The sequence below is a fragment of the Microtus oregoni genome, unplaced genomic scaffold, assembly GCF_018167655.1.
Source record: "Microtus oregoni isolate MIOR12 unplaced genomic scaffold, Mior012 000037F_ref0000500, whole genome shotgun sequence".
NCBI lineage: Eukaryota > Metazoa > Chordata > Mammalia > Rodentia > Cricetidae > Microtus > Microtus oregoni.
The window spans coordinates 20,334,351-20,348,992 of NW_024543096.1; the positions used below are offsets into that span (position 1 = coordinate 20,334,351).

At 36.5% G+C, this 14,642-nt stretch overlaps 1 protein-coding gene and 1 long non-coding RNA gene across 3 annotated transcripts in view; one reads left to right on the plus strand and one right to left on the minus strand.

Annotated features, from left to right (window-relative positions):
- LOC121433146 overlaps positions 1 to 14,642 on the plus strand; it is a 106,231-nt gene that overhangs the window by 79,142 nt on the left and 12,447 nt on the right. The window lies entirely within an intron of this gene.
- Scn9a (sodium voltage-gated channel alpha subunit 9) overlaps positions 1 to 14,642 on the minus strand; it is a 125,564-nt gene that overhangs the window by 55,030 nt on the left and 55,892 nt on the right. Inside the window, exons 2-7 of the mRNA XM_041631406.1 lie at positions 10,299 to 10,606; positions 7,138 to 7,256; positions 6,748 to 6,837; positions 6,096 to 6,224; positions 4,699 to 4,790; positions 3,533 to 3,745 (exon numbers count right to left, since the gene is read on the minus strand). Coding sequence (XP_041487340.1) covers positions 3,533 to 3,745; positions 4,699 to 4,790; positions 6,096 to 6,224; positions 6,748 to 6,837; positions 7,138 to 7,256; positions 10,299 to 10,556 — 901 coding nt within the window. The 5' untranslated portion in view covers positions 10,557 to 10,606. The remainder of the gene's footprint in view (positions 1 to 3,532; positions 3,746 to 4,698; positions 4,791 to 6,095; positions 6,225 to 6,747; positions 6,838 to 7,137; positions 7,257 to 10,298; positions 10,607 to 14,642) is intronic.

Below are 14,642 nucleotides of genomic sequence, written 5' to 3' on the forward strand. Positions count from 1 at the left end.
ACCTTGTTTATGCCATAGTAGAGCAAAATGTTTTTAAAAGTTGAAGGTAGGAAATGTAAAGAAAACTCTTCAATTTGCAAATGTTGCCTTCTCTTTAGGGTTGGGTTTTCAGAATCACATAAATGGATTCTTCTAAATATAATAATATTAAAAAGCTGTAGATGATTTTGTAGTTAAATTATATCAGAACTTGGACAACGCAGCATCAAAGTGGAAAGTCTGAAGCAAATGTATATCCTTAATCTCTTAATTGTTGGTAGCCTACAACCATGCAGGCATTCCGTAGTGGAACCTTGATGAATGTCATGCTTTCTTTTTGGTAACTTACAATGTCATCTGTAGTAATGGGGGCTGCGGGGCTGCGTTCCCAGCACCCCAGCCGCCTGCTCGGCTGCCCACATGGCTAGCTTATGCTCCGAAATAATTACACGGACACTGTATTCTTTTAAGCACTGCTTGGCCCTTTAGCTCTAGCACTTACAGGCTAATTCTCACATCCCGATCAACCCATCTCTAATAATCTGTGAGAACCGGTCTTACCGGGAAGATTCTAGCCTAGTCCATCCTGGGTCGGAGCTTCATGCCGGGAGCGGGGCATGGTGTCTCTCTCAGGTGTCTGCTCCCTAGAGGAGAGCTGTCAAGTCTCTGAGCTCACTTCCTCTTCCTCCCAGTATCCTGTTCTGTTTTCTCCTCCCACCTATCTTCTAACCAATAAAATGGGCCAGGGCAGTTCCTTTATTAGCCAATGACCTTCCTCCATCAGTCATCCTCTAGGGAACAGAGGATTTAGCAATATAATTCTCATCCCATCACTTCCATGGACAACTTTTCATTTTAATAATGACCAATATAGATAAAGAATTCTAACAACACAAATGTAAGTACACAGCCAATAGGCAACTGAGCCCTAGTGTAGTCATCTAAATTTTACCAGTAGATGCCGCCATATAACCATCTAAAAGGATATATTTGCAGGGAATATTCCTTCCCTAGCTCAACATACATGTAAATGCATTCATGACTAGTGGCTTCATTATAGGATAGGCTACAATAGATAACTGTACTGTAAAGGCCATAGCTGTCCAGCTATCTTCTTTAAGTAACAAGATTGCTTTGAACCATATGCTGGTAAGCAAGCACTAACATCAACTCCATTTCAATAAATATATTTGGAATGGTAGCTCTTCAGTGTGCCTAGGGATATAACTCAGTGTGCAGTGCTTTTACCTAACATATGTGAGGTCCTAGCTCAATCTCCAGATTATAAAAATAAGTATATTAATATGTAATAAGTGGGAGATATGAGAAATATAAGAAAAAGCAAAATAATACTTAAAAATCACCTGCTTTTGGGTAATTTTTGTGTATTAGATTTTTATCAGTTCAGTTGTGGGAACTTCTGTTATGCAATATGCATTAATACCCTATACTGTTTCCTTATAGACATAAAAATAATTTTCTTTATATACTTTCTTCTCTCAAAAGACTTAATTGACTCTATGCAGTGATCAGTTATGAACCAAATGATCTCACTGTAGTAAAAGTAATGAAAACACAATGAGCACAGAAAGGAATAGTAATGTGACCAGGTGTTGGGAATTCTGAATCCCAAATTGAGGCCCACTAACCCTGTTGGCATGGTAACAGAAAGAGGTATTGGTACCCGTGATTTCAGCTAAACTTTGAAATTTAGGACTGGCCTAAAAGGGGAAAGTGTCAAATCAAATTTGGCTTAATATTATCTTCGTACACAAAGAACTGCAACCAAATGTAATAGAAACAAACAATTACTAATCCACCCTTATGTCAAGCACCTGCGTCTTAACCAAGCACAGCAGCTGAACTTCAGCTTGTTATTGTGAACTGTGAACTGATCAGACCACAGCCATATCTGGCAAATGCTGATCTATAACCTAGAAGCTGTTTCTCTAAGTCATGACCATTTTCTTTGTCTATAAATAGAGCCCACCTAATTGATGGACTGAACTGTCTGCACATCTCATTCCCAAGTCAACTGGTTTCATGAATCATTCTTTGCTCAAACAAATTCTACTAAAAATGTGTTTGAAGATTATTTTTTTTTAACCAAGGTCTGAAAGACATTCAAGCTATGAATTCAGAAGAGGCTAGGGCTCAGAGGTAAAATGGTAGTGTCATGAGTGCTAAAGAACCTAAATTTAGGTAAGAATTGCAAATTGAATTAAAAAAAATGAATACAAATGTGGACAACCACTTATTGCATTCACCACTTTGATAGCAAACATATTAAGAAATAATATTTTCTAGAAATATAAACCTGGAGATATTGATTACAAAAATCAGAAATTGGAACATTACAGAATGATAAAAGGAAGAAAACATGATATTTGTCGTAAACTGTGATAGTAATGAGGTCCATACTACACAGTTGACTGCGGAACTGTTGCTTTTCTTCCCATCAGCCCCACTTGCACTCCTTTTTTTCTTACACTCTTTCACCATCTGAGATAGGCATGGTTTGCTTTTACTTCACCAGTGAGTATTTAAAAACACCCAGAATAAGTAGAAAGTAAATTCCCTGCTACCAAGGAAATTTCAATTTCTTTTTGGCAAAAGGGACGTAAGCTGGTAAGGTTTTTTTGTTTTCTACCTCATCCTGAGATCAGATTGGAATTTTATACCCCAAGGTAATTAGGCATGTCACACAGACACTATCCAGGTGTCAAGATGTATACAACCTGACTTCATTTTTGCTTCTTGTTCATCAATAGCCCCTGGGAAAAGCAGTCTAAGGGGAAGCCATTAGAGAAAGTGCAGTGTGAGCGTTATGAGATGTTTGGCATATGCTTTGTATTTGGCAGACTTCCGAGATTCTGTAACATCTTCTACTAAGGGGGAGATTCCTCTGAATTAGTCTTTGCCGACTCCATCAATCATAAATGAAGATATTATCAAGAAGTGCTACAAAGCCTTTCAAATTTATCATTATTTATAAAATTCATGTTAATAAAATATTATTATAAGAATGGTGTTAATAAAACTAAGTTGTCTTGTTTTATAAAACACTACAAAATATTATCAATAGATATATATCTTAATAGTGATAGTTCGATCATTATTACCACTAATTTAGCTATAAGATATTATAGTTCTTAAGCCTAATCTAAATACAAATAGAATCGCATAGCCCATTACATTATATAATTAGTCTTTATAAAAATAAAATTATAGAACAAAATCCATATTGTATAAATAGATCTAATGATTAGTGTGAGTCACGCTTAGTTCCTAGCAACTTGACTCTTTATCATGTAGAAATTCATTGTTATGGATCTAACCCAGCTTTCTACACAGAGAATCACTAGAAAGCCAAGGAAAATAAATGCTTATAATATTACTTCTAAAAATGACAAGAAATCACATACTGACAAGTTTTTATTGTATATTAGAATACCTTCAAAATAATAAAAATTCAAGCCCCCGTGCATTGTCAGAAGAGAGTCGAACTTTTGGTGTTATTTCTACCTGACAGCAACTACAGGGACATTCTTACTTTTCAGTTCTTCTTCGCTCTCAACGGTATTCATAATGCTTTCTAATGTTTCGTTCTCTTCAAGTTCCTTCCTGAAACATTTATGCTTTAGGTTTCCCATGAACAGCTGTAGTCCAATTAATGCAAAAACACTGAGACAGAACACAGTGAGGATCATGACATCAGACAGCTTCTTCACTGACTGGATCAAGGCCCCCACGATGGTCTTCAGTCCTTAAAATGTAGGGGAGAAAAGCACATTTACAATGACATAAAGACTCTGAGTGAAAAGCACATCAAAAGACAAGCCTTACTAGGAATGCATGCATTATGTCAAGTCAATGGCCTTGAATTGAAACCAGAGAAGTCTTCTGGTTCAAAAGTGTGGATCTGCACAATTTGTTTCTATGAAGTTCAGCAAGTGGTTGAAACTAGTGAAACATTCCCAAAGAATCTTCAGATTCATTCGTTAAGTATGATGCTTGCTGAAACCATAGCCACACTCACCCCCAAAGGTAACTTTTATAATCACTAATTCAGTAAACGTTAGTCAAACAAACTACCTCTACGTAATGAAACGAAAAATGTAAGAAACTGAATGAAAGCTCACAGTGACAATGTCTACTGAAGCAGTTCTCACACAAGAAACAGTTTGCTGAAGGAGATGAGACAGTTTCATGCACTGCCCACATGCGGAAATGTCTTATCTTCTTCGTTATAGAAAGTTCTGATTAGTTGAAATTTTCCTTCCCGAAAAGGTGGAAAATCGGCCCTTTGGCAGGAGGAAAAATTTCAAGAGGAGATGTGAGCCAAGTGGTCATCTGCCTTCTCCAAGACCCATGCAGTTGCTTAAACTCAAGGGCTGACTTTTAAAATAAAGATTGCAATGCAAAATGGAAGAAATGTAATTTGATTTGAGCTCTAGAAGGAACTGCTTTTCTCTGAAAGGTCAAAGTCAGCCCCTGTGTTTAACCCCACTCTCACCTGGAATGACTGAAATGGTTTTCAATGCCCGGAGAACTCTGAAGGTTCTCAACGCTGAGACATTGCCCAGGTCCACAAACTCTGTCACATATCTGCAATAGGGGGTTTATACACAGACACAGTGACAACACACACACAGACAAAGAAAACTCCCAAACAGCTGGAGTTGAGTGGCCTAATGCTCCACATCAACCACTTCTTACCTGGAATTACAGAAATAGTTTTCAAAGCTCTCAAGACTCTGAAAGTTCGAAGAGCTGAAACATTGCCTAGGTTTACAAATTCTGTTAAATACCTGTAGAATTAAATCAGAGTTATTCAGAATCTAGGTAGAGTCTATAATACTCACCCGTGCTGTTACTGTTAAGTATTTTCTATCTGTAGTTTGGCAAGTCTTTTTTTTTTCTAACCTAATGTAATCTAATATATATGGATTTGAATCATTTGATAAAAATACAAGTATTGTATTTTAATGTGGTTCATTTATCTAAACAATTTAATGCTTCCCCTACCAGCTTAGTATAGTAATACATAGTTTTAATCTCCTTTAAAACATTGAAATCACTATACTAAGGAAAAGAAGCCAAACTCAACAAATTCCATCCAGATGAAATGTTCATCATTCAGGGTTTTCCTAGAGCAAAATCAATATAGTGTTTCCAAGAGTCTGTATTAGGAGGTCACTAGTAATCAGTGAAGGATTTCTTTTCGGAGTGAGTAAAATATTCTCAATTTAGATAGTAGTTATAACTGTACAATTTGCAATCATACTAGAAAACACTGAATTGCCTACTTAAAAAGGCTGAACTTCGTGACACAAGAATTTAGCAATAGAGAAAGAGGAGCTAGGAGAAGGGTATCCATCTTGCCATTTTCTTATCCACAGGAGACAATGGAGCTACAGCTTTTCTATTGGAGGAAACATGATGAGTGAGGAGGTGGGCAAGGATGACGGACCCCGAGACTAGAAATCTAAGACCCTTCTGAATTGTCAAAATGTCTTAGATAGATATCAATTACTTTTATAATTCAAGACAATAGAGGAAACTCTTAAGGTTGAGGCTTTATAAATGTTTCTGTTAAATTCATTTTCAAAAAGATATAAATAACTTTAAATTATACTTAAAGCAGACTATGGTGCCCGTGCAATAGCTTTACAGTACATTAATGGTAATGGTAGGAGCAGTACACAGTATAACTTTTTGTTTTAATTTATTTACTAGCTCATAAATACAGACACTGTGCTTAAAATCTGAGGCTTAGTCCTTAGTGAGCACTGAGAGTGTGTCTCACACACTATTAAGTTTTTTAAATAAAATCTTAAGAAAAGTGTGTACCTAATTGACACTGAATGCAAACATGCCAATTCAAATCCTGGGCAGGAAGAAAGATAATCTCTATATTAAATGTGTTTTGAGTGAAAAACACTTTCTGAAAAAAATATGACTGTGAATAAGTAATTTATATACAAATCCTTTACCTTTAAATATAGCCATTGCATGCAAGAAAAATCAGTCTCCAAAAGTTGTTTTTACTGGAATACTGTTCTAAGACTTCCATAAATTTTCCAGTTCAAAAAAAAAAAATTGAGAGTACTTACGCGAAAACAATGACAATAAAATCCAGCCAGTTCCAAGGGTCACGAAGGAAGGTGAATTCTCCCACACAAAAGCCTCTTGCAAGGATTTTTATGAGTGATTCAAAAGTATATATTCCAGTAAAAGTGTACCTAAAGAAAATAATTTGTTGAAATGTTAGATGTGAAATGAATAACATCCCATTGAAATCTTTACAGTTTTTTGAAGTATCTCCTGGATGCTGCTGGTGTGTAGATCACCCCACCTCACAGAATATACTACAAAAGAAATATCCAGGAACTCTTAAAACGTCCCTATGAGAGCTACTCACAGAAGACACAGGTTTTTAAGGAACTGAGAACATAGGTATTAGATCTGCCTAGACAATCCCAATAAAGTGCTTAAGAAGAACATAGCCACTAACATGCTGTGCATATCATGTTTACGAACATGCAAGGGGATAGGACAAGTTCACTCTTCATAAACATGGTGGTATCTAATGTTTCAAACAATGAATGAACACAGAGGAAAGGAAAAACTGAAATAAAATTGTATGCATGAAAAGATAAACTACATTGTTTTAAAGACTCAACTTCTCAACTTCTAGTCGGATAAAAAAAAAATCATGAAAATGACCACTTAGCCCTACTTTAAAATATAACCATGCACACTTACTCTACATTTTTGGTCCATTCTGGAGGGTTGCTCATGGTCATAAATATGCAGTTCGTCAGAATTGTACACATGATCAGCATGCTGAATAAGGTAGCTCTTAGTCAAGGAGTGTGGGATACCACCAAAGGGAAGAACTTATTGAAACGCAAACACAACTTTTCTTTAGAAATTAATTGAAATGGATGCATAGATTATTCTTTCTGTGCTTTGAATAAAATTAACCTATTCCAAAACGCTAATAAGACCATCCTCTCATTTTCTTTTGAGAATAATTTATTTTGGAATCTATAAAGACCTTTCAAGGTGCAGAAGAGCCCACATCTAGGTCCAAGGACAGGAGCAAGCCCAGCATCCTGGGGTACTGCTGAAGCCAGGCTTCGGAAAGGATATGAATGTACTAAAATCTTAATAGATATTCTTCTTAAAGGACTGAAGGGTGACAGCATGTACAGCGCAGGCGTGGCGTTGAAGCGGAAGATCGCTTTTCCTTTGTTCAATACTATAAAAGTCTGCAGGAGAAAAAAGAATCAGGATGACACTATATTCCCAGCATTTCCACCCAACACAATGCTGTGAGAAGTTCATACCTCCACATCGCAGCACAGGGCAGAAGAAAGGCTGCCATGGAACTCTACAAGAAGTTCCAATGCCTGTAAGCAGGTGTCAGTCACTTTGGTCAATGGACTTCAAGGCGGCCTCTTTGCAATAAATGAAGACTTGAGCTATATACAAGTATGTATAGCTCACTTGTAGGTATTGCCAGTCTTTAAACACCGCCACAATGGCTTCATGAACTACAAAGTTCATGCTGAATTGCCCTAAAATAAAGTCACCGAAAAAGTCTCATGATGTAAATGTGTTTGTGATGATGTGTTGGATGACAGCCATAGATCTCAGCTCCCTGCAGACCATGGGGAGTGAGATGGGCCCATCGAGGAAGCCTTCAAAGCATTAAGTCTTTCCTTTATCAGCGTCCTTCAATGATTACAATCACTTGTCATAACTGAAATTGGCTTTAGGAATAAATTTCTCTTTTCTGTTACAAAGAGTTTAAGATTGAGTAGAAACTATTACTAATTTTTTACCGCAATACCTTGAGAGATTTTAAGCTTGTTGAGAATTATCATAGTTAATACAAAACTGGTTAAAAAATTTTCACAAGTAAGGCATATCAGAATTGAAAATATCCTTCTTTTTTTGTTGTTTGTGTGTGTGTGTGTGTGTGCGTTGCCTGAGGGTTCTGATGCACCTGCAAATGTGGAATCAGAGGACTACTTCACTTGTATTCTCAGGTATAACAGACCTAGTTTTTATGAGACGGGGTCTTTCACTGGCCTGTAGCTCTTAGATTCTGCTGGGCTGACTGTCTAGTGGGTCTCTGACTTCTCAGGGCAAGGGTTATAAAGCATAAAGTCCATTTTTCTTTTTAATGTGGGTTCCGGGCAGAAACACAGGGCCTCCTGCAATGCAGGCACTTTGATGATGGAGCTGTTTCCCCAGCTTGGGACCATCCTTCGAACTACTCAGGTTGATTCTCGTATTTTACTTATATAACTATAACGTTGAACAATTTTTAAAAAGTTCATTCATTGAAATTGTTAAAAATAATATATACTTGTATGTAGCTCAGTTCTTCCTTTACTGGAAATACACAGTCCTGGAGTTCATTGGCCAAATTCAGTTTTAAAAGTTTGTTTAAAATTTTTAAAATAAAAAAAATCCTTAAAATATTTTGTTTCCCTTAAGCTAGACCAATGACTCATGGAAATGAATACTTGCAAGTAAAGATGAATGGTCTAAAAGGTAAATTGTATGTTTCAACGGGCCACACTACAGCAACTACAAGATTCACCTTCTTTGGTTTTGTTTTTGTGTTGTTTTTGTTTGGTATTTGATTTTTTTTCTTTTAAATTTGGTTTTGATTTAGGAGAGGGAGGAGACAGGGAGATGAATGGAATCAGAATGCATGATGTGAAACCCACAATCAACAAAGGTATAAAAAGAAAACATATATTGTGTTTTGTCCGGTGCAAGGCAAGTGACATTTCTCATACATTTTGCATTTAGTTAGACAAATAAAAAATGTTAACCTCAGCATATTAAAACAATCCTAGGCTAGGAACTCAGAAATACTAAGTCTAAAACACTAAGCCTAAATTATGACTCCCTGTACTTAGAAGGCAAAATGCTTGTGTTGTCTAGAAAGCAGTGATCTTTTTCTTTTGTTGTACTTTTAAACTAAGTTTTATATATAGTTATAAACAAGCTTCCTACAATAAATCTTTTTCACCAAATTGGGAACATGAGCTCATAAGTCTGTGTCTTTTGTAGGGGAAATCTATCTTTTTCTGAGTTAAGCATTGTCTCAACAAACTGGTTTTGACAAATGCATGGCAAGGAATTGTGTCATAAAAGGCAATGAAAGGAGTCAAAATTAACGTTTAAACCACTATGTTATTACACAGTCTTTGCAAGACAAAGTTACATTGCAATCAAAATTTAAAAAATAAAAAGAGCATCTTTGGTGTTTTATATTTTTTTCTTTTTATTGCAAATAGACTTTTTCCTAACATGCTATATACTGATTACTGTTGTCCTTCTCTCTACTCCACCCTGTTCCTTCCCACCTCCCCTCGAATCCAGCCATTCTCTCTCTCACCAGAAAATAAAAATGTTACTAAGGTATAGTGATTTTTGTATGCTATCATTACTCATTTGTAATAAAACTTTAGAGGAATTTTTAAATCCACATACACATAAGAATTAAAAATTACTGTGAATAGCTGGCAAGATAGCTCAGCAGGTAGCGCCATTTTCTTCTAAACCTGATGACGACTTTAGTTAATCCCTAGGCCTCACATAGTAAAAGTAGAGAATTGACTCAATACAAGCTAGGACTTCATCCATGCACCCTACTTAATAAATAAGTGTAAAAAATTATAGTCATAACTGCCGAACACCACGCCCCCATGTCTGCGCTCGGTGCACTATTACCCAACAGTACGTGAGCTTCGGGTAAGGGGGCTGGAGGTTAAAATACACAAACACACACAGACAGAGAGACAGCAACATGGGGTCATCCTTGAATTCCCCAAGAATGCCCCCTTTATTGTGTCCAGGGGCAGATTATATAGAGATAGCCACGCCCCAGCCAAACGCACCAGAAACCACTCTCCTGCCATCAGGAACTCCTGAAGGTCTCGTGCTCAGAGCAGCTGTAGGCACTCAGATCAGGGAATCACAAGAAATTTAGGATCTGGGGTCTCAACTGCTCCCAACACATAACTATAAAATTATAGGAGATGTGTTCATTATGCCATACCTAAAAAGGCAGATTTTCTATTGAATATGTTGAAGGAATTAATCAAACCAAATCAAATAAGAAGGCCAATTCCACTACCAGTTTTAACGAAATATTACAAAAAGAACATATTCTCAACATGCTAATATGTATTTAATATAAGGCTTATGATATGAAGTCATTACGTTTTACATATCTTTGGATGGAATGAAGTCATCAGATCTCTACCACTGGAGTCTCAATAACTTACTTTCTTGTCTGCGTAGTAGGGGTCCAGGTCCTCCAGGGGCTCCGACACCATCCCAGGGGGAATGTCTCCATAGATGTAGGGCAGCTGTTTGCCAGCTTCCAAGTCACTGCTGGGCTTGGGACCTTCTTCATCATCTTCTTTCTTTTCGTCTTTGTGTTCCTTGGCTTTTCCTTCTGAAATGCGCTGCTCAATGAGGGCGAGAGACTGTTTGGTGAAGTAGACAAAGCTCTGCGGTCCTGGGGGAGGCAGCATCGCCATCTTTTCATCCTGTTTGTTTTATTTCCCCTTTGGCTCCTTACCTAAGAGACCTGGTTAAAAGTAAAGAAGAGAAAACGTAACTACACGGCTTCTAGAGAAGACACTTTAAAAGCTAATGTCAACCAGCTCTAGTACAGGGTGTATTTTGTGACTGTGATTGCTCTTAGAGCCATCCTGATGGGATGTACAGTTGCCTAGGAGGCAGGACCCTAGACCCAACTGTGAGGGATAATATATATTGATATATATGAATCATGACTGTAGATATGACTGGGGGTGAGTCTCTACATTAGATTAACTGAAGTTGAAGACCTTCCTTGAATGTAGGCTGCGCCAGTTCATGGCCTGGGATCCAGGACTTCATAAAGAGGAGAAAGCTAACTGAACCCTAGTATTAACTACTCTGAGTGTCCTGATTATGGACACAGTGCGACCTGCTGCTTTGATGTCGTGCTTTCATGACTTAACTGCAATGGTGGACTGTAGCCTTGAACAGTGAGTCAAATTAGACCCCCTTTTCCTTAAAGCTTGCTTCTCATCAGGCATTAGTTACAGCAAAAACAAAGAAACCAGTGGACTGGTAGAGTGTTTTCCTTTCACACACAAGGGCTTTGGATCTGAATTTCAAATCCAAAAATTAAACAGCAAAACAGCAGATTCAGATATAAGAGGAAATGTGTGTATAAACTCAATATATTAAGTAACAACTGTTGGGCAAGAAACATGTATAACTTCTTGGTTAAAATATTTGAATCTGACAATCACAGCTTAAAGTGAAACACCAATTACAACTCCCCCAGAAAAATATTTTAAATGTGTAATTTTCATCTCTGTGTGTGTTTGTATCTACCTAATATATCTACATATAAACAATCATTGAAGTTATTTAATGCTAGTCAGATGAAATAACACTGTTTCTATTGTCAGTTATGGTCAATGTTTTTAAAAAGAAAACGGGCTTTTTTGTTCTGGAACTGGTGTTGATATTAAATTACTCAATGTGACTATTCACATCAATGTACACATTTCTGTATATTAAGGTGAAAAGTGAAATGCATAGAAATGTTTGGGAATGTTTACTTGAGTCATGAAGTATGTCTTTCTCAGGACTTTAATGGCAATATGAACATTGGATTTTGCTGTCTATACCAGGAATCAGAAAAGTTTCTTCTCATGGTGCTCAGCATGGTGCCCCATCACTATAATGCCAGAACTCCAGAGGCAAAGGCAGAAAATCTTAAGTTCTATATTAGACTGTGCTACAGTGCATATCCTAACTGAAAAATTGAAACCAAACCAAAACAGCGAAAGCAGCAACAACTTGACAGACTGTGTTTTAAGGGACCTCATTACATGCCAAAGAGTAAATTAGGAAGAGTCGCTGTATTCTGCTCTTTTTTTCCCCAAAGCCCAATGTAAACTGCATGTGAATTGTAGTAATGGCCATAGTAGGCATATAAATGCAGAAAGAAATTGTTGAAACTATTGTTTTGTTTTGTTTTTCCCATTCTCGTGGCAAAACCAAGAAGTGGTTCAATAAGGATGAAGTGGATTATGTTTCTCCTCAGGCACCTGGGTGCATTGCAAGGGAGTTGACCACATAGCAATGCCCTCAGGTGACACCACTGAAAAACAGATCTCCAATATGCCAAGAGACGTCAAAGTGAGGTGTGGCTCATTTGCTTCCCTTACTCTGCTGGATGACTAACTAGGGACATGAAGAACTTGTTGTCTTCTTCAAAAAAGCCTACAAGCAATACAATTTTCTTTTTTTAACGTAGTTTGTTTTAGGGTTTGTAGGACAAGCTCTTGTGAGGAATGCTTTTTGGGGTTTATGAGGTAGTTGACATGCCATGGTACACTTCACATTTCCTTTTTAAACGGCTAACCCATCTTTATTTACAAGAAGTGTCTCACCAAACACTAAATCTGCACACTTCATTATATCATATACTTATAGCTGTGACAATTAAGAGAAAATATAGCTTTGTCTTCAACAAACTTGTGGCACACTATCCTCTCCAAAGACAGCCTTGACTTCTCTGGCATGAAGGCAAATGTGATTAGGAGAAGTAGCTTGAGGCGTCTTTACTGCTCTCATGAAGAAATAGAATTATAAGCACGTGTCAGAGATAATTATAGCTTAATAGAAGGTGCTAGATTTCTGGTGGTGGCATGAAGTTCTACATTTCTGACATAAATGGTTGTATCTTCATCATTTCTCTACTTCCTTGCTACAGTGGAGAACTGACTGAATCACATTCTGGAGTAGGTGGCAGAGTTTTCCATTGTACCCCTCTTAATAATTACTTGACAAAAATCCATGTAAACAGACACATGTCATGGTCTGTGATGTCTATGCTCTTCCTTTTCTTCCCTTCTTTTCTCCTCCCTTCTTTTCCTTCTTACTTTAGTCTCTCTGTGTCTCTGTGTTTATCTATCATCTATCTATCTATCTGTCTGTCTGTCAGTCTGTCTATCATCAGCATCATCATCCATTACTTTCACTGTCCTTGTATATCCTCAACACACAAACTCCTGAAAAACCAAATGCCATACAAAACAGGAGGTGAGTGTATGTATGGTAAATTAATGTTTGCAGCACAATAGGCAATATTTTCTTGATGAAGGACAAATGAATTTAATATCATTATCTGGGAAACAACATCATATAGAAAGTGTTAGGATTTCAACATCTTTATTTATGCTGGAGCAGTGAAACTTCATTTTGTTTTATTAATAAAGACCAGATTAAAGTGAAAGAGGTCTAGTTGGCCTCTGAGTGTCATTGGAAATTACAGTGCAATGGTCTGGTGAAAGGGTTGGGTGGTAGGGTTCTACTGGGGAACACACTAAAAAATGGAATCTTCAACAAACAAAGATATCAGTGATGGGCTAGAGCTTCTCAGTTACAGCAGCTGCTTTCAGCCTGCCTTAACAGCCTTCTTGTGAGATGAGTAATTAGACTACATATGGTTTATTCATTAAGGCATCCAGTTTCAGAATGGATGTTCCTGAGCAAAGATTTAAATAAATCTTTAAGTTTAAGCGAAATTAAAAAATTATAAAGGAATTGAAAATCCAAAATCACAGAAACTCTCTTTTAAAGTTTATTTAGCTTCAGGTGTGCAGTATATTGTGTGCCCTCAAATCTCCTAGACACGGAGTTACAGATTTGTATCTCACCATGTGGCTGCTGGGAATTGAACCCAGGTTCTCTGGAAGAGAAGCCAGTGCTCTTAATTACTGGGCCATAATTTCAAACCCCAAAAACTCTTTAAAATGTTAAAAGAAGGATATAACTGACAGAGAAAAAGAATGTAAGACCCATGTAATATCAAAGAGTTGAAGGCATTTAGAAAAACTAAAGAAAACATAGCAAAAATGAGAGATGAAAATGTTTACTTCATAAAGTATTAATGTAATAGCATATCAGCATGCAAAACTCAACAAAAAACAAAATGACTAAAAATATACAAATACTTAATCAACATTTCATGTTATCTATGACTGACATCACAAGTAGTCAAGTAGTAAAAGACAGAAAAAGTAAAGTATGGGAAGCTAAATATAGTTTATTAATGCATCAAAGGTATTAACAAAACACCAATGACATTTTACATGAAAAGCCTAAATAAAATTAATAAATAAGTTACAAAGCTGTGTGCATAGATATTTTGCAGATCTTGCAAAATTCTTAAGTACACTGGCTAATGTTCATTACCAAATGCTTTCCTTTCTAGGAATTTAAAGTCAATAATGTCAAATTCCTTCAAACAAGTATGAAGATGTTTATTAAAATGTTTTTGTATTTAATACAATTGTAATAAATACAAAAGTCAAAATTTTTTAAGCAACAAAATGAATATATAAGAAGAAACATGTACAACTTTTAAATAGTGCTTTCAGAGACTAATAGATTATAAGCGTCTTATAATGGATAGCTGATGGAATGAAATTAACATTCACACATTTTTAAATAAAACAGTAAATGTATATTCAGTATATAATATGTTTAATAAAAGCAACTCTTGGTCTACAATTAATAATTACTCTTCTACAAAAGTTATTGCATTTATTTAAATG